Below are 19498 nucleotides of genomic sequence, written 5' to 3'. Positions count from 1 at the left end.
GTGCATAAATACTTGACACTGAAAGAAATCACCTGTATCAATGATGTTGAAAATAAAAATCTATTTTCAGAATAAAGTCTAAAGTTCTGAACCAATAGGCGATAATGTAGTTTCGAGAAATCAATTTCCTTTAACATAAAGTTCTTAGCAAATGGAAAACATTACATAATGACTGGGGAAAGACATTTTTATATGAACATTAATATTAACTATTTTAAGTAATATTAATTAAAGCCAGTTAAAAATGAAATGATTATCAATGTTACCTATTTTTTCCATTTTTATATAAACTACCATGAGGCTTTTTTACAGTACTAGCTTACTTGGGTTTGTACAATCATAACCAGGAGAGAACAAAATACAATTATTTTTAAAACACTCCAGCCAGAAAACTAAAAATATTAAAATATGTGATCAAAGATGATGGTAGAAAATAAATGCAATGTTTTACTTAGAAATCCCTTAGGGGCTTTCCATCTTACAAAATTTTAGCATACAGTATTGATCCTTTTGCCACGATATGGTCAGCATAGTAAATCAAGTGTGGGTTTGGGACTGTTTACATGGTACACGTAAATCTAGAAAAAGTATATTACTGCTGTAACCATTTTAATAGTTTGCGTAGGTCTGAGCACGCAGATCAGGCTTGGGTGGGCTCAACCAGCTTATGTGACAAAAGTACAGTATATCTTTGTTAAGTGGCTCTTCACAAACCTGTCAGTCAACCCAGAGTCTTGCTGCACCAATTAACCACACTATTCCTTAGAAAAGTTTATATTTTAAATTTCACACACCAAAGCCTAAAAGAGTTAAACATTAAAGAACAATGACCGAATCCAATTCTCTACCTCAGAAAAAGGAGTATTAAAAATGCTTTGTTTTACATAAGAGTAAATTTGTGATTCACTGTACATTTTTCAAAGTTGTGTGTGTGAAAGACTGTAAAAGAAATCTGAGAGTACTACTTATATACATGTTTCCTATTATTGAACAGTTCACTGTAAGTGGAAATCCACATAAATATACTGACAGTAAAATAAATTAAGCTTAAAAGTAAAACTTAGCTAACAACATAAAATAAAAGTCAGATTTTGAGACTTGCTATAAACCATAATTTGAGGATTTGAGCATCAAAAGCTTGCCTGAAGTTAGTTACATCAAAATTCCCATACTGAAGAGATGGACTTGAACATAAATTAAGAAGGACCAAAATATACATGCCGTTTCAGTGACAAGTCAATCTGGGAATACGAAATGCTCTTACAAGTTTTGACATTTATCCTAGAAATATTTTATAGAGTTTGAAAAACACTTAGTAAACAAGAAAATAGTTACATCAGAATATAATACGTTGACCAGCAATAATTGGTATTGAAGTAAAAAAAGCAGCACAGGAAAGACAACTTACAGAATACTAAGCACACATATCACAGAGAAAAAAGTTCCATTCTAGAAGAGGAAAAACTGTTATGGCTCAGTGATGAATGTTAAACTACCGGAATTTAAAAATGAAAGAAACAGTACCCAAACCATCATTTTGAAACTATTATTCTGATGTCGAATTTTAATTTTTATTCTTTCTCTAGTCTTGTCTAGAAATCTGCTGTTTCAATATTATCTGCTTTTCCCACACTCCCACACTCTCTAGAATACTACTGTGTGCTTAGCACAGCACTAGGAGATAACATCTTCAGCATCAATTGTGTGATCATTCTTCCCAGCCGAAGACGGTTTTAAACCGACAGAACCTGAACTGGGCAGGCTGGATTTTATAAGCCATTTGCTGTACCCACCAAAGAGAGAGACTGAATCCAGTATCCACTTTAGCGGTCAATGTGAGTAGGGACATGACTCAAAGTGCAGTGGCCACGTCCCAGAATAGAGTCAGGCTTAAGGTGAAGGGAGAAGGGGATTAAATTGTGGATCCTGTTCTTACTATGTGACCTAGAGGAAAGTACTAAATCTCACTAAGTTTCAGTTTTCCTACTTGCAAAATTCGGAGCAGTAATATCTATGTTAACAGCATTATACAAAACAAATGAAATAACATATAAAGTACCTGGCATGACTGCCATGTGCTCCAAGTCCTGGTTCTAAACCTTGACGAAAGTGCATACATTCAAATATTATATCATCTCTATTTTAAAAAAGAAAAGAATAGATCTATACACTGGAGCTCAATATGCACACGCTGGAAGCAGGTAGAGGTAAGGTGGGAGGGAAAGGCCATCTATTCCCATAATTTATGTTCCTTAGATTCTAAAGAAAAAATACCAATAAATTTGGTTCAACTCAATGTCAGAGGATAGAAAAAAGAACAGACATTCTTTCCCCCTTCACTGAATCAAATCTAAAAGAGGGTCACACCAAGTTACAGTTAATGCTGAAATCCAAAAAGTTCTTAAACGTTTTTAAAATTGTTTTCATATATATATTTGATGGCAAATGCATAGCACAGGGAGATCAGCTCGGTGCTTTGTGACCACCTAGAGGGGTGGGATAGGGAGGGAGACGCAAGAGGGAAGAGATATGGGGATATAGGTATATGTATAGCTGATTCACTTTGTTATAAAGCAGAAACTAACACACCATTGTAAAGCAATTATACTCCAATAAAGATATTTAAAAAAAAAATTTGATGGCAAAATGAGTCCTAAACTTGAACTGGCTAGGGGCTTTATAGTCATTCTAAATATTGAGCATAAATATTCATGTACCGTAAGTTTCATTATGTGGTAAGGTCCCAAATCCCACTGGTAATGTGATATAATGTATGACATACAGCAGTAGCTTCTGAAAATACACAGTAATCAAAATTCCTAAACATATGTAGCCCAAGAATTTCAGAGAGGGGAATCTGAACAATCTCTGCTTAAGGAAAAAAGGGAGAACAGCTGTATAAAGAGGTAAACTGACTAAGGTAGAAAAATTTATAGTTAAGAATTAATTTTCTATCCTTCTTAAATTAGTATTTGCTTAGGACCCTTGAACATCCTATAATACAGAAACAACCACACTACTTACATCATTGAGTTCTTGGAGAAGCAAGAGATAATCTATATAAAATGCTTTAAACAATGCCTGGCACAAAGTAAGTACCCAGTAAATGCTGTGTCATACAAGTGCCTAGAAAAATACTTTGAACATTTACATGGAAAACGCAAACAGGTGAATAGATAGCTCAGATAGTTAGCCTGCTATATACCATACTCTATTTTAGAATTTTATTTTTAAAAATCTAAGAGTTTTCCTTTTCCTATGCCCGGAATTGTTTCTACTATGAGGCCTCAGAGACAGTATTAGTTCAAGTCATGGAAGCAGGTAGCAATCCCAGTTGAGCCAACAAACATTTGAAACTGACAGCGTGGAAAGACTTGAAGCTCTAAATACAATAAAAGATATTATTTAGGGAAAAAAAATCAACTATTCAAGACTGGAGAGTAGCCTAGAAGAATGCTTCTGGAAATTAATGTACAAACTAATGAGCCAGAGTTTTTGTTAAAACGCAGATTCTGACTTAATGTGTCAGGGCCAGACATTCTGCATTCAAGTTCTCTGGTAATCACAACACTACCGGTCTAGAAACCCAGACAGAGTAGGAAGGCACCCCAGCAGTGGTCCTCACAGGGTAGGAGCAACATCAGAGTCTCTTGGAAAGTTATTAGAAATGCAAATCTGAAAGAACGTAAGGAGACTCTTCTCTAAATCAGCTGTTGACATCCAGACCGGTTACTTTCCCTAAGAATAAAAGCAGAATACTTCTTAAATACTTGACAAGGAGCATACTAGAACATGCTACCTAAACAAAACAATTTCTCTCTGCAAACAATTTCCAAAACTAAAGCCCCCTGCAATTATACTTAAAATGTAGGCTTTTAGGGGTTTCCCTGGTGGCGCAGTGGTTGAGAATCTGCCTGCCAATGCAGGGTACACAGGTTCGAGCCCTGGTCTGGGAAGATCCCACATGCCGTGGAGAAACTGGGCCCGTGAGCCATAATTACTGAGCCTGCGCGTCTGAAGCCTGTGCTCCGCCAACAAGAGAGGCCGCGATAGTGAGAGGCCCGCGCACCGCGATGAAGAGTGGCCCCCGCTCGCTGCAACTAGAGAAAGCCCTCGCACAGAAACGAAGACCCAACACAGCCAAAAATAAATAAATAAATAAATTAAAATATTAAAAAAACCCAAAAAACTGTAGGCTTTTACATGACAAGAAGCCTGCTCTTGATAATACATAGGCAAAGTACTGAGATATGTAGCATCCTCACTTGAACCACTTACCAACTTTTCACAAAATGGCTCACTTCCATTTTACCTAGGTCATAGAGATATGAGTTTATAAAGAAACCAGACTGAGTTTTATATTTCCTTGTGCTGAGAATATAGCAAACTACAACATGGTTTAGGCAACTTCTCCAGAGTAATGTTTATACATAGCCTGGCTCATATGTAAATATATGTCAACATTTTGATTTATAGCTATAGATGATCTGTTTACATACACAGATATACAAATTAAAGTACATTAATGGTTTGAAACACAATATTCTTGAAGGACAAAAAACATGAGGATAAACTACAAATACAGAATGTTATGAACAAAGAAAAGATTTCAGTTTTCTGAATGTGAAGCCAATTGATTGTTAAATAAGCTTTCCATAAAATAAAATAAAAACTGTTGCCCTCACAATTCCCATTCAGTATTTCTTTCAACTTCAGTCAACATCTGAATTTACAAGGTCACTTCTCAGTCGCTATCTGAGTACATCGTTCTGTCCTTAACATATTTTTGAAGGAGTAAATTACAAATAGATTGTAAAGCACCACACTTGCTTAGGCGCTGGGGGTGGACCCCTCTGATTTTGGCTAGGACCATGTATACATACAACAGTGGTGATGTCAGGAGACATTTGATGGTCACAGCAGGGGAGGGGAGGGAGGGAAGAGTGCTTCTGGCATCTAGTGAGTAGAGGCCAGGCAACTTTTAGGATGTTGCCTGTCAAAACAGTCCCCAGAACAAAGAATTACCTGGCCTAAGATGCCAATAGTGCCAAGGTTAAGAAACTATGATTTGAACTGTGGAGGTTGCAAAAGTACAGAATGAATGTCCCTTGTGCATCATCATTACATTTCTAGCACGGTGTCAAGCACAGTAATAAATATTTGTTGATTATGAAATAAACTACTTCTGTGTAGCTGAGATCTTAGAGTCAGAGATGAAAAGAATGAGAAAGGGGTTATTACATATATAATATCTAAAATTACAAAACAAAATTGCAGTCATTGTCAGGACTAAAAGGAATTAAAAATCTCTCAGCCCAATTTCTCTATTTCAGAAAATTTTTTTTCTCATGCAAAACATGCTGTCTGATGTACTGATATGGCAGTGTTGGGAGGGGGTAGACAGTCCTCTGAATAAATAAAAACAAAATATAATATATTTATAAATTAGAATATCAGTTTTCACTTCTAATAGTGTCAATGTCACCTACGTTTCTCAAATTAATAAAGTATTTCCTTTATAAAAGCTAAAACCAATGTTACATAAATCATAATAAGTGATATTTCAAAGCAGGAAACAAAATAAATGTAATTATTTTTCAAAAAAACAACTCACAGACCTCCGTGGCCTACAGCATTTATACTTCTGAGAATTCTGGGCTTTAAAATGTCATGAGAAATTCTCAACTGGCTTACATTTTTGAAACATAGGAACTGACAGTCATTAAGGCCAAACATACCCTTAATAATCGATTCAGCTGCATACAGATCTCGTTTGTAGGTCACCTAGAGGACAGATAAACTTCATTAGACTTAACAGAGTAGGAAGGAATGTGAAAGCAATAAAATTATGCCCCCAAGGAAATTCTTGATTTTGGAGAAACTATAAACACATAATACTGACAATTTTTAAATTATAACAACATCAGTTTATTCAGAAAAAATATATATTGTTTCTACAAATGGTTGAAGATTTGCTTTTAAATCTTTAAGTAAATTGAGACGTTATGTGGCAGTGGTTACCAAAGTCTTATTAATATAAGTATTATATCAAAGAAAATGTGGTAGCATTTAAATAAAAGTATTAGAATTATTGTTTAATAGTAGGTTTTATGTTGGAAGGAAAGAAGGAAAAGTATATATTAAAAAAATTACCAAATTGCATTTTCAGTTGAAATGAGATAATTCTGAAAGACCAATTCACATTGAGGGTCTTCATTCTGAATTGAGTTTATCTGTATACATCCAGATAAGGTTCACCTTTTTAAGATTTTTATTAATACATAACTGATAGAAAGAGCCTGGAGGGTACCACTATGTATATAAGAACAATCATGATCTTTGCTTAAGAACATACAGCCTCCTTGCAATAACCTATTCCTTGTAATATACCCTGCATGGTCCTACAGACTATGGTCCTACAGCAGATAGTTCCCAGACTACATCCAGTGAGCTCAGGTACAGAACATGTCAAGTGCATGGCACTGCAGAATCACTTTTCCTGCATCACAGAACTGAAGAACATAATAAATAATCAAATATATTAATAAATACTATAAGGTCTTAGGAGCTTACCATTCACGTGTTCAGATGATTATGATGCAAATGGTCTAAAAACCCACTTTGAGAAATACTCACTAATTAATACCCTTCCATGTCTATAATTTGGACTATTTTCCTCAAGATTATATCCTAACTAAACTTGTACAGAAACTTTGTTCAGCTAAGTGGCTCAGGGCACTTCTACCCAAAATAGGTTTCCCTGCTATGCCTGTATCCTGGCAGGTAACCCTGGTCCAAAACTATACCTTACAATCCAGAACTAATGTAGCAGCTAACCTGTAAGACAGATGGAAATTTCCTCAAGCACTCAACCAATCTATTAAAATCAAATATGACATTGTTAAATTATGTCTAAAACAAGCACATGTGAACCAAAACTAGTACTATAGTTACTGATCCAAAATGCAGTTCTCTTATCTGGGGAAAAAAATAGAAAACAGACACTTAAAGCTTCAGACTATGCATTTCACCAAATTAAAGAATGTATTGATCTCATTCACTCATTCAATAAATATTTATCAAATAACTACCATGTTGTACATCCTGTTCTAAGGGCTGGAAGAGAGCAACGAAAACAGTGAGCAAAACTCAACCTGTAGAAACAACATTTTAGAGGATAAATTTCTCTTGTAAGAATTGAATAAAACACATTTGTTTCGGGCTTCCCTGGTAGTGCAGTGGTTGGGAATCTGCCTGCCAGTGGGAATCCGCCTGCCAATGCAGGGGACACAGTTTCGAGCCCTGGTCCGGGAAGTTCCCACATGCCGCGGAGCAACTAAGTCCGCGAGCCACACTACTGAAGCCTGTGCTCCGCAAAAAAAAAAGCCACTGCAATGAGAAGCCTGCGCTCCGCAAGGAAGAGTAGTTCCCGCTCTTGGCAACTGGAGAAAAGCCCACGCACAGCAACTAAGACCCAACGCAGCCATAAATAAATAAATATTTATTTTACCAAATAAAGACAAGACAAGGCTGCGGAGCTCAAGACAGACAGGAAGCAGAGATCCTCAAGGCCTAGAGTAGAGCCACATGGGGGCTTCACGGGCGAGAGATGAGGCTGGAAAGTCGGGGCTCCCGCAACACAAACCCACACACGCACCTGTGGTAGAGGCCTCCTGTCATGTCAGTTACATCTACTTATTCTTTTAAATGCCTCTGAACACCTTCTAACCCCCGGCCTTCGGCCAAGCAATGGGGACACAGCTACCTCTCATGGTATTAAATATTAATATTAAATATTAAATATTTAAATATTAAAAAAACACATTTGTTTCCATGAAAACCCAAAGTTAACTAGATATCTGAAATCACTCAATATTTGCAATTTAAATGAGAAAAGGGGCTTCCCTGGTGGCGCAGTGGTTGAGAATCTGCCTGCCAATGAAGGGGACACGGGTTCGAGCCCTGGTCTGGGAAGATCCCACATGCCGCGGAGCAGCTAGGCCCGTGAGCCACAACTATTGAGCCTGCGCGTCTGGAGCCTGTGCTCCGCAACAAGAGAGGCCGCGACAGTGAGAGGCCCGCGCACCACGATGAAGAGTGGCCCCCGCTTGCTGCAACTAGAGAAAGTCTCGCACAGAAACGAAGACCCAACACAGCCATAAATAAATAAATAAATAAATAAATAAATTTATAAATGAGAAAAGGCTTTTTTCCCCCTATAACTGTCCGCCATGTAAGGTAAACTCAAATCAGAAATTAACAGGAAGATGCCTAATTACCATAGCTGATTTTTTATTCCTTCCTGCTTTCTTTGAGAGATAAAACCACATTCCAAATTTAAATAGAATAATTGTGAAAGTACTTTATTCTTTTTTCCAAATAAATCTATCTTAACAATGGGTTTTTTAAATGAAAAAAACTTGGTCTCAAATACTAAAATGATTTTTCTAGCATATTTGCAAGACAACATTTTTGCATTGGAATCAGTCTTATGAATAAAATACATGAATTATTACCTAAAGGTTCTTTCTACACTAATATTAAATAAGTAATTGTATAAACAAGAAAGACGTCAAAATTTGAACTGTGCCCTCTGCAGTGAAAGCGCGGAGTCCTAACCACTGGACTGCCAGGGAATTCCCCTAAAATTCATCTTTTTGTCTACATTTTCTTGTTGGCTGTGGATATGTACTATACACAGATTAAAGTTTTTGATGTTTATTAATATTTTCTACATAAAGCCTTATTGAAAACCTCAACTATACTTCTCAACAAACATTAAGGAAAATAAACTACAAAACATTTCTGACAAACTTATAAAGTACTGTGTTGAAAAACAGCCTTCTGTTTTTCTAAATAAAACAGCTGCCATATTTCAAAGGGAAGAGTACTGAAAATGTTTTAATTCTGAATTGATGACTCTTTTTCTATCAAGCTTTTACAGTAATATGGATTGTCCTTTCCTTATTTTTAATTTTATGAAAAGTTTAATAACCAGTTTTGAGATTGATTTTCTTCTGTAAGCATGATCTGCAGGTTTTCTTTGACCTTGCATAATACCTCAGTATGGAAAACAGTTACTTAAAAAAAAAAAAAAAAAAAAAAAATCAGCCCTAGTGATAGAAGAGCCTAAATCCTCTGATTCACTGGTTTTCACACTGTGCTCCTTAGAGCTCAGGGGCCACCGAAAGACCAGTGTGGAAGCTCTGTGCAACTGACGCTCAAAGCCCCACATCTGCTACTCACCTAGTTTAGCTCAATTTTTGCCTGTTTTGTTTCACTGTGCTTCTGTGCAATATTGCATCTTAGTATTTAGCTTTAAAAATATTTATATTCAGTGGAAGAGAAACCTGAAACTGAGAGCCACAGAGATAGTTGCCTTTAACTCCTAGGCCAGAGCACTCTCAGCTACGTCAAGGTGAGTTCCACAGGACACTACTGTACCTGCTTTGTCTTGCTCTGTGTTGACAATATGGTAAATTAAAGAGACTTCTCAGAGCCAGGTCCAGTTGGCCACCATCTTACATAAATCAGACTACACTTAATGTTCTTCCATCTTTCACCTCATAAGAAAATGAGTATGTACTCCAATAATTAGAATAAAGCCAGAAAATCTTAAATTTCAAAGACAGATACAAATTTAGATTTGGATGGGGATATTATATTGATTTCCAGTTCATCAATTATGTCTATCTAGAAAATGTTCTTTCCTCTAGACTGGATAACTAGATGAAAACCTCTAAAAAGACACAATTTCACCACAGTGTATTTTTGAGGTTAAAAAGCAAAAAGTGAGACTATTTTCTTTTGTTTTTAACAAAGATGCTAGAACACTTGAATCTAAAAAAAGTAATTCCCATCAAAAGAAATCCTCAAAAGTCAGTCACTCCAATAATGTTGTGATGACACATCAACGCCTTCTAAAGAAGCATTTTCAGACAATGGAATACAGTTAAATTTCTTCAATAACTTATTATGAATCTTTTATGCCTTGAAGACAGATTTAACACTTAGAAACAAGAAGTCTGTTCAATTAGGTCTGTGTAGCATAGTAAGTGACCAACTCTTTATATTGGGACAAAAATATGGTACAACTATAAATTAAAGGAATGGAGACTAAATGTAGTCTCCTCTTATGTAGACTAGATGAAATTTCACTAAAATAAGAGTATGTTCAGTAAGAGCTGGCTAGGCACAACCACGCAGGCAGAGCTTAAGAGCCAACCCCTATCCTCAGGAGTCGGTCCTGTATTCTTCTGTGGTTGGTCGCTCTAAGGGAGGGGAAAGGAGGGAGAAGAAGAGGGGTTTGCTCATTCACAAGGATGTCCTCTACCCCGCATAGTGATCTGAAAAAACTGATGTTTCCTCTAAACCCAGAGGAGCTACTGCAGGAAGGTTGGCCTCAACTGTGAATGCTGACTTTTTGCATTTACTTCTATTTTTTTTAAAAAGAATGTAAAATACAAAATAATAGTCCTCCTGGGATTTCTGGCAGCAGATGAAATAACAGTCCTACATGTGGTCATGAGAAATTTCTAGTCATTCTTCCCAGCACCAGGGGTGAACTCCCTCACTTTCTGAGGGGTAGGGGAAGGTGTCCTGGCTCCGTATTTCAGAATCCTCCTTTGCCTTATTGCTTTGTGGTAGTGAAAATTCCCTTGAAATATGCACTCTCTTTACTGTGCACTCTTCACTGTGTCAGATTTCTGAATCATGTTCCAGGTATTTGGCCTGCCACCCAAGTTCAATGCCAGTTTTAGCATAATTGTACTAAATCTTCTTTCAACTCTGAGTTGTAAAAAGTTGTAGCATTGTTGGAATTAGTATTGAATTAGAACACTTATTTCAATGTGTAGATTCCATTGCTTTGGTTTAAACAGCAATGGTAATACTCTTTATCCATGCAAAATAAAACCATACAATTAAGTTAAAAGCTTATACTAAAGACAACTCACATAGTATCATCAAAAAGCTAAATAGGGGACTTCCCTGGTGGCACAGTGGTTAAGAATCCGCCTGCCAATGCAAGGGACACGGGTTTGAGCCCTGGTCCAGGAAGATCCCACATGCCGTGGAGCAACTAAGCCCGTGCACCACAACTACAGAGCCTGCGTGCCGCAACTACTGAAGCCCGCGCGCCTAGAGCCTGTGCTCCGCAACAAGAGAAGCCACCGCAATGAGAAGCCCGCACACCACAACGAAGAATAGCCCCCGCTCGCCGCAACTAGAGAAAGCCCGCGCGCAGCAACGAAGACCCAACGCAGCCAAAAATAAATAAATAAATAAATTAAAAAAAAAAAAAAAAAAGCTAAATAGGGCTTAATGAACAGCCAGTAAATATCAAAAATATTTTTTAAAGGTAGAGGATGATGAGACAGGAGGCAGAAGAGGGAAATAGGGAACCTGAAACAACTACATCATTTGCACTCAAAATAACTTCCCCTCAATCACAGAAGAAATTTGACACCTTAAAAAGACCTCAAAACTGCAATTTGAAAGACTTTTTGCCCAATTCACTGCATTACATGCCCTTTTAGAATCCAAGATCCTGGTAAGGCACATCATTATTCAAACATTCTAAGAGCAGGGCTTCCCCACTCCGGCCCAGTTCGGAAAGTGATACTATGAAAATGACCCCTCTGGGCCTCGCAGGATATCACCCTTTGGCATGTGTATTAGTTTCCTAGGGCTGACATAACAATGTACCACAAACTGGACGGCTTAAAAGAGGAACATATCCTCTCACAGTACTGGAGGCTAGAAGTGTGAAATCCAGGTATCAGCAGGGCCACTGCCCACTCCGAAGGCTTTAGAGAAGAATCCTTCCCCATCTCTTCCTAGTTTCCTGGGGTTGCCAGCGATCCCTCACTTTCCTTTGCTTGTCGATGCGTCACTCCAATTTCTATCTCTATTTTCATTGGCATTCTCCACCTATCTGTATGTGAATCTTTTCTCCTATTCTTACAGATCCGATTTAGGGCCTCTTCTTTACCAATCTGACTTCATCTTAACTTGATTATATCTGCAAACACTCTTTTCAAATAAGGTCACATTCACAAGTGCCAGGGGCTAGGACTTGAACACGTCTTCTGTGGGGGGACGCAATTCAACAACCCACAGCAGCATTATGAAATGACTCAGCAGGAGAATGAGTAGAAGCACTTGGAAAGGCCAACCACAGCTCAGTGCACTGACATTTGTCGCACATAAAAGGGAAGCAGAGCGCCAAGATGTACGGACTAAAACTGTGACACTGTATTGCTGGTGGAAGCAGTGCAATTTGAGATTTCACTCAAAAATACTGAAATACATTTGTGAAGACAGAGTGTAAAATTCAAAGAAGAGCAGTGTGCTGCTTTCCTTTCACCTGCAGACCTGAGGGTACTTTACAAGTTTAAAGAAGGCTCAGAATACCCACAAGAAGTAGATACTCACACAGCCTAAAACATCAGCAATGAGGCCAGAGAGTGCTGACATGTTAGTAGCAATAAAATGTCTTGAGTTTTTACTTTTTGTTTTTTGTTTTTTTTCAACATTGCCTGCAAATTAAATCTAGCAGGTCTATGGTGACATGGGTCAGGATCTTTAACAAAATACCTAATTGGTTACTACCAAAATCCTCCCAATTGATATGTATATCACCATCTGAGCCATATATAGAAAAGGATAAACAAAATGAATAAAATGTTTGTCTTCTGGGTTGATGATATTCGGATACTCTTAAAAGAGCAATAAGACTGCATTAATTTACTCCACCAGGCAATAATTCAGGCATGTCAATATTTTGTAATCTTAGAACAATTTAAGTATATATGAGAAAATCTTAGCATGCAGCAAGGCCCACCACGTGACTTACAAAATACCTAATCAACACATAGGGCTTTTTGTTTTGTTTTTATGTCAATGAGGAAATATGCTTTTAGATTCATATAATCTCAGAATTAGGATGAATGTTTACTAACCAGATTTAGATGGATGCTTTATAAAGATTTCATCCAACATTTCAAAAGCAGCAATACTTATTCAAAACTATGATGTGACCCTACAATTCTGTTTCAGAATACACTGTTCAATTCAACATATTTCTACCCAATCAAACACAGGAGAGTCATGCCGTAAAGCACTCCTGCCGCAACAGGAAGCTGAACTATGATAGTGCAACAACCACTTCATTCCTCCTAAAGAAAGAAGTTTGCCATAAAGGCAGTCAAACCTTACCACAGGAAACAGCACAATCCTCTTAGGAGGAGGTGAGTGGTTCTAGCCACCAACCCCACTGGGTCAAAACTGGCAGATATGTGTTTCAACCCAGTTAAGTTGGGGTGACCACCCCAAGGCCTGTGAGGAAATGTTGTTATTTTGGGAAGCAGAGTTGCACCCTCAATCCAGGTGAAGGTAAGGCTACAGAGTAAAAGATTATATGTAAAGAACACACACAACAATTGTGAATAAAACAATCTTATTGGCTAAAATGGAATTTGTTTGAATAAATTATCCCAGCGTGAATTTTCTTGCAACCGAGCAATAGAAATGATACCATATTTGATGGTTTAGAAAACCTAGTGAGACTCAACGCCTTTTATGTATGCATATACACACACATCTTTATTCCTGGAAATACTGTTTCAATATGAAAACAAATATTTTTATACTTCTCTATCTTCTAAAGCACCTGGAAATTGTCTGTACTTGTAGACAATACGTCTTTAGGAATGACACACCAACACAGAGCAAAGTACCAACTCTCTTACCTTCCAGAGGTCAGGAGATCCTTCTATAAGTTTGGCTTTGATGTGACAGTATTTTAGAGCCAAATGCAAACACTCAGTTCCAAATTCCAAGTCATAGTCACTACACTGTGTAGGAAGAAAAAAGAATTAACAAGTTGAAATATAATTTTAAATAAACTAAACTTTTAATTTCATAATCAACTGTACATAGAAAAGAGCCTAGAAAATTCACAAACTCTTTAGTTAGCTACTGATTAATCAGGTAGATGAATCTTCCCCTTGTCCTAAAAGCCAAATGAAACAAATAGAAAACAGGAATGTTGCAATCATAAGAGTTTTTAACTTCCTGAATAGTTTCAGGTGCCAGATAAATATAATACTTTATTTCCTTTGCTCAAAAACTACATTTCCAAACACATTTGTGAAATCCCTCAAGGTATGACTGAGGATTACCATATCAGACTTGATTTAACAAATCAGGTATCCATAAAACTCCAAACCCCTTATCTCATATTTATACCTCTTTCTTATTAATCGGTATTTTAAATATCAATATATCCTTTTTAGAGAATATATTTTGATTCTGAACATGGAAATATTTCAGTCTTTCATTATGAGAAAAAATATAAATGCCCATTAGATTTTAGTAAAATATAAGTAACATTTTTTAGCATTTTAAGCAGAACCATCAAAATGACCAACACAATATAATTCAGCTGAATAACAGTCACTAAGTACCTATCAAGTCCAAGGTTTGTATTAAGGACCAGAATATAAAGACAAATGAAACATGTTTTGTGTCCTCAAGGAACTCAAGTCTAGAAGGGGAGATTGATCTATAACAAATATTTTATAACAGAATGTGATATAGAGCATTAGAGGAATATTTATAAGTAGACCAGGAGATAAAGTACTTAATTCTATATGAGGGTATCAGGGAAGGCCCATCCGAGGAAATGGTCTCTGATCTCATTCCAAAGACTGAATAAAACTCAAGCATAGGGATATCCTTCAGGCTAAAAGTGCCAAACAAAGATACAGACGTTGCAGACATCTGCTGGATTTGCATTTTACAAAGAGCATATCCATATAAGACAGACTGCAGGAAGGCAACAAATATGAATATGACATTTAGCATGCTCTGCCAATCTTTATTGTACTGAAGATTACAAAATGCCAAATTTTAATGATTTATGAAGTTAATGTACAAGAAAATATAACCATCAAGTATACCCAGAGTCCTAAATTAATCAGAACAGTCTCAGCTTAAACTTTCCATACTGATATACTACATAACATGACATTTATTAAACATTTTCATCTTTAATATAGTATTATCAGCAGTAGTTACATTCAAATAAATTAAGTTTTGGTAAACCTCTGCATTCTACTTTCAACGTCTGCACAGGCTCATCTAGTAGTATGCAAGTGACACCAACCTACAGTAAAAAAAGAGTTCTCTCCTAACACACGGTTAAATCCCAAAGATGACCAGCAATAACCCTTTTCCTGCCTCTTTCCAGATGCAAGATACTGAACACATTCATGGACAGCCTTAAAAGCGCTCACAAAGTGCATACTAAGAGGAACCCACAGGAACAGCTACTTCCTTTGTATCTCAGGAATGAGAATTACTTGATGCTGTGTTCCTGCCACTCACGTGATGTACCAGCCAAGATGGCAACAGCTTACAAATTGCATGAAGTCTTCAGGATTCCAATCGACAGAGCCAACAGGAAACAAGGAAAATGATGGATCAGGTACTTATGAAATATATAGTAGAAACAGATACTGAGCCATCTTGGCAGAAATAGCCTGAAGCTGTTATTCACTGTATAGATTAACATTACAACTATTTACGGGGTTTTTGGTAACTTTTTTGCATTAAACCTTGCTTCTACAGTTAGCTCAAAAAAAAAGCATGCTTAATGACAAATTAAATTCTGAATGCATTTCTTAAGAACATGGATGACGATTTCTACTTCTGCCTAGATATGGAAAGCTGACAAAAATGATGCTCATTTCAGAACGAAAGAAAAAAGCAGACAAACTACAAAAGCAGAACTTTTTCTCAAAACATCAGAGCTGAGGTCACAGGATTACCAAGTAGCCCTAAATCTAAGAAAAAGCATGCCTCCCCCAAAAAGGGAGAGAGTGCCATACAGGCAGGTAAGAAGAAATCACCTAAAAATTCCAACAAACTGTTAAATACTGAGTGGAGGAAACTAGGAGAATGTAGAACCTCTGGGAATCACAGCCACAACAGGAGTTTATACCCACCTGCAGGGTCTTCTTCAGCAACCTGTTACTGGGTGCTCATGAAGAGGTGTAATAGTATTTCAAAGTGACTGTGATTTTAAACTCAAGGTAATCACTAAACAAACGCTTTATAGTAAGAAGTCAATAGTGATAAGAGGGAATCATAAAATGAGAAATTAATACAAAGGCAGGCAGAAAAAAAGAAAAGGAACAAAAATAAAGCACCCAGCAAGATGGTAGATTTTAATCAAGTAAGTTAAGTAATGTGTAACTACACAAAGTATCGACATTGTCCAGCATGGGGGCCATAGTGCTATCACTGATCACATGAAAAACACACAAATACATAGGTGCGGAGAACCCTCTGCCTCCCTAAACTTGGAGCCCAAAATAGTGTTAACAATGTTCTCCTCAGGCAGAAGCCCTTAGCACACTATTGTCAGAGGTCCCCACATACACTGCCGACCCCAGTCACCTTACAGTGAACCTCACAATCAACAGCCCCACTTATAAAATCCACCAAATCCAACCAGTCTCCAACATACACACATGAGCAAAAAACCCAGATTTAACTGAAACCCAAGGTAAAACTAAAATGAAAGATAACGTGAAAAAGGCAAAAAATAAAGTATTTTGTAGGAACTAGAAACTATACAGTTAATAAAGACTTAATAACACCAGAATGATAGTATCTATACTCATAAAATGAGGATAATATTTAAGAGGATAATATTTAGAAGGGTGGAAAACAGAAGAAGATAACAGATGACTCAACCACAAAGTCCAATATGTTAAAAAAAAAAAAAAAAAAAAAATCAGGGACTCCCCTGGTGGCACAGTGGTTAAGAAACCGCCTGCCGAGGAAACTTACACAACCCTCTTAGATAGCCTCATCCACCAGAGGGCAGACAGCAGAAGCAAGAAGAACTACAATCCTGCAGCCTGTGGAACAAAAACCACATTCACAGAAAGATAGGCAAGATGAAAAGGCACAGGGCTATGTACCAGATGAAGGAACAAGATAAAACCCCAGAAAAACAACTAAATGTAGTGGAGATAGGCAACCTTCCAGAAAAGAATTAGAATAATGATAGTGAAGATGATCCAGGACCTCAGAAAAAGAATGGAGGCAAAGATCGAGAAGATGCAAGAAATGTTTAACAAAGACCAAGAAGAATTAAAGAACAAACAAACAGAGATGAACAATACAATAACTGAAATGAAAACTACACTAGAAGGAATCAATAGCAGAATAACTGAGGCAGAAGAACGAATAAGTGATCTGGAAGACAGAATAGTGGAATTCACTGCTGCGGAACAGAATAAAGAAAAAAGAATGAAAAGAAATGAAGACAGCCTAAGAGACCTCTGGGACAATATTAAACGCAAGAACATTCACATTATAGGGGTCCCATAAGGCAAAGAGAGAGAGAAAGGACCACAGAAAATATTTGAAGAGATTATAGTTGAAAACTTCCCTAACATGGGAAAGGAAATAGCCACCCAAGTCCAGGAAGGACAGAGAGTCCCATACAGGATAAACCGAAGGAGAGACACACCAAGACACATAGTAATCAAATTGGCAAAAATTAAAGACAAAGAAAAATTATTGAAAGCAGCAAGGGAAAAACGACAAATAACATACAAGGGAACTCTCATAAGGTTAACAGCTGATTTCTCAGCAGAAATTCTACAAGCCAGAAGTGAGTGGCATGACATATTTAAAGTGATGAAAGGAAAGAACCTACAACCAAGATTAGTCTACCCAGCAAGGATCTCATTCAGATTCGATGGAGAAATCAAAAGTTTTACAGACAAGCGAAAGCTAAGAGAATTCAGCACCACCAAACCAGCTCTACAACAAATGCTAAAGGAACTTCTCTAAGTGGGAAACACAAGAGAAGAAAAGGACCTACAAAAACAAACCCAAAACAATTAAGAAAATGGTCATAGGAACATACATATCGATAATTACCTTAAACGTGAATGGATTAAATGCTCCAACCAAAAGACACAGGCTTGCTGAATGGATACAAAAACAAGACCCATCTATATGCTGCCTACAAGAGATGCACTTCAGACCTAGGGAAACATACAGACTGAAAGTGAGGGGATGGAAAAAGATATTCCATGCAAATGGAAATCAAAAGAAAGCTGGAGTAGCAATTTTCATATCAGATAAAATAGACTTTAAAATAAAGAATGTTACAAGAGAAAAGAAGGACACTACATAATGATCAAGGGATCAATCCAAGAAGAAGATATAACAATTATAAATATATATGCACCCAACATAGGAGCACCTCAATACATAAGGCAACTGCTAACAGCTATAAAAGAGGAAATCGAAAGTAATACAATAATAATGGGGGACTTTAACACCTCACTTACACCAATAGACAGATCATCCAAAATGAAAATAAATAAGGAAACAGAAGCTTTAAATGACACAATAGACCAGATAGATTTAATTGATATTTATAGGACATTCCATCCAAAAGCAGCAGAATACACTTTCTTCTCAAATACACACGGAACATTCTCCAGGATAGATCACATCTTGGGTCGCAAATGAGGCCTCAGTAAATTTAAGAAAATTGAAATCATATCAAGCATCTTTTCTGACCACAACGCTATGAGATTAGAAATGAATTACAGGGAAAAAAACGTAAAAAACACAAACACATGGAAGCTAAACAATACGTTACTAAATAACCAAGAGATCACTGAAGAAATCAAAGAGGAAATCAAAAAATACCTAGGAATAAATGACAATGAAAACACGACAACCCAAAACCTATGGAGCAAAAGCAGTTCTAAGAGGGAAGGTTATAGCTATACAAGCCTACCTCAAGAAACAAGAAAAATCTCAAATAAACAATCTAACCTTATACCTAAAGGAACTAGAGAAAGAAGAACAAACAAAACCCAAAGTTAGCAGAAGGACAGCAATCATAAAGATCAGAGCAGAAATAAATGAAATAGAAACAAAGAAAACAATAGCAAAGATCAATAAAACTAAAAGCTGGTTCTTTGAGAAGATAAACAAAATTGATAAACCATTAGCCAGACTCATCAAGAAAAAGAGGGAGAGGACTCAAATCAATAAAATCATAAATGAAAAAGGAGAAGTTACAACAGACACCGCAGAAATACAAAGCATTCTAAGAGACTACGACAAGCAACTCTAGGCCAATAAAATGGACAACCACAAAGAAATGGACAAATTCTTAGAAAGGTATAACCTTCCAAGACTGAACCAGGAAGAAACAGAAAATATGAACAGACCAATCACAAGTAAGGAAATTGAAACTGTGATTTAAAATCTTCCAACAAACAAAAGTCCAGGACCAGATGATGGCTTCACAGGTGAATTCTATCAAACATTTAGAGAAGAGCTAACACCCATCCTTCTCAAACTCTTCCAAAAAATTGCAGAGGAAGGAACACTCCCAAACTCATTCTATGAGGCCACCATCATCCTGAAACCAAAACCAGACAAAGATACT

At 36.9% G+C, this 19498-nt stretch overlaps 1 protein-coding gene across 3 annotated transcripts in view; it reads right to left on the bottom strand.

Moving 5' to 3' along the window:
- CRPPA (CDP-L-ribitol pyrophosphorylase A) overlaps positions 1–19498 on the bottom strand; it is a 326472-nt gene that overhangs the window by 203276 nt on the left and 103698 nt on the right. For all 3 annotated transcript variants that reach the window (XM_061197723.1, XM_061197725.1, XM_061197726.1), the window contains exons 4-5: positions 13752–13856; positions 5739–5784 (exon numbers count right to left, since the gene is read on the bottom strand). In XM_061197723.1, the coding sequence (XP_061053706.1) occupies positions 5739–5784; positions 13752–13856 (151 nt within the window). The remainder of the gene's footprint in view (positions 1–5738; positions 5785–13751; positions 13857–19498) is intronic.

The sequence above is a fragment of the Eubalaena glacialis genome, chromosome 8 (genome assembly GCF_028564815.1).
Source record: "Eubalaena glacialis isolate mEubGla1 chromosome 8, mEubGla1.1.hap2.+ XY, whole genome shotgun sequence".
In the NCBI taxonomy this organism is placed as follows: domain Eukaryota; kingdom Metazoa; phylum Chordata; class Mammalia; order Artiodactyla; family Balaenidae; genus Eubalaena; species Eubalaena glacialis.
The sequence above is the reverse complement of the archived record's forward strand: the minus strand, read 5'-3'. Positions and strand labels throughout refer to the sequence as shown.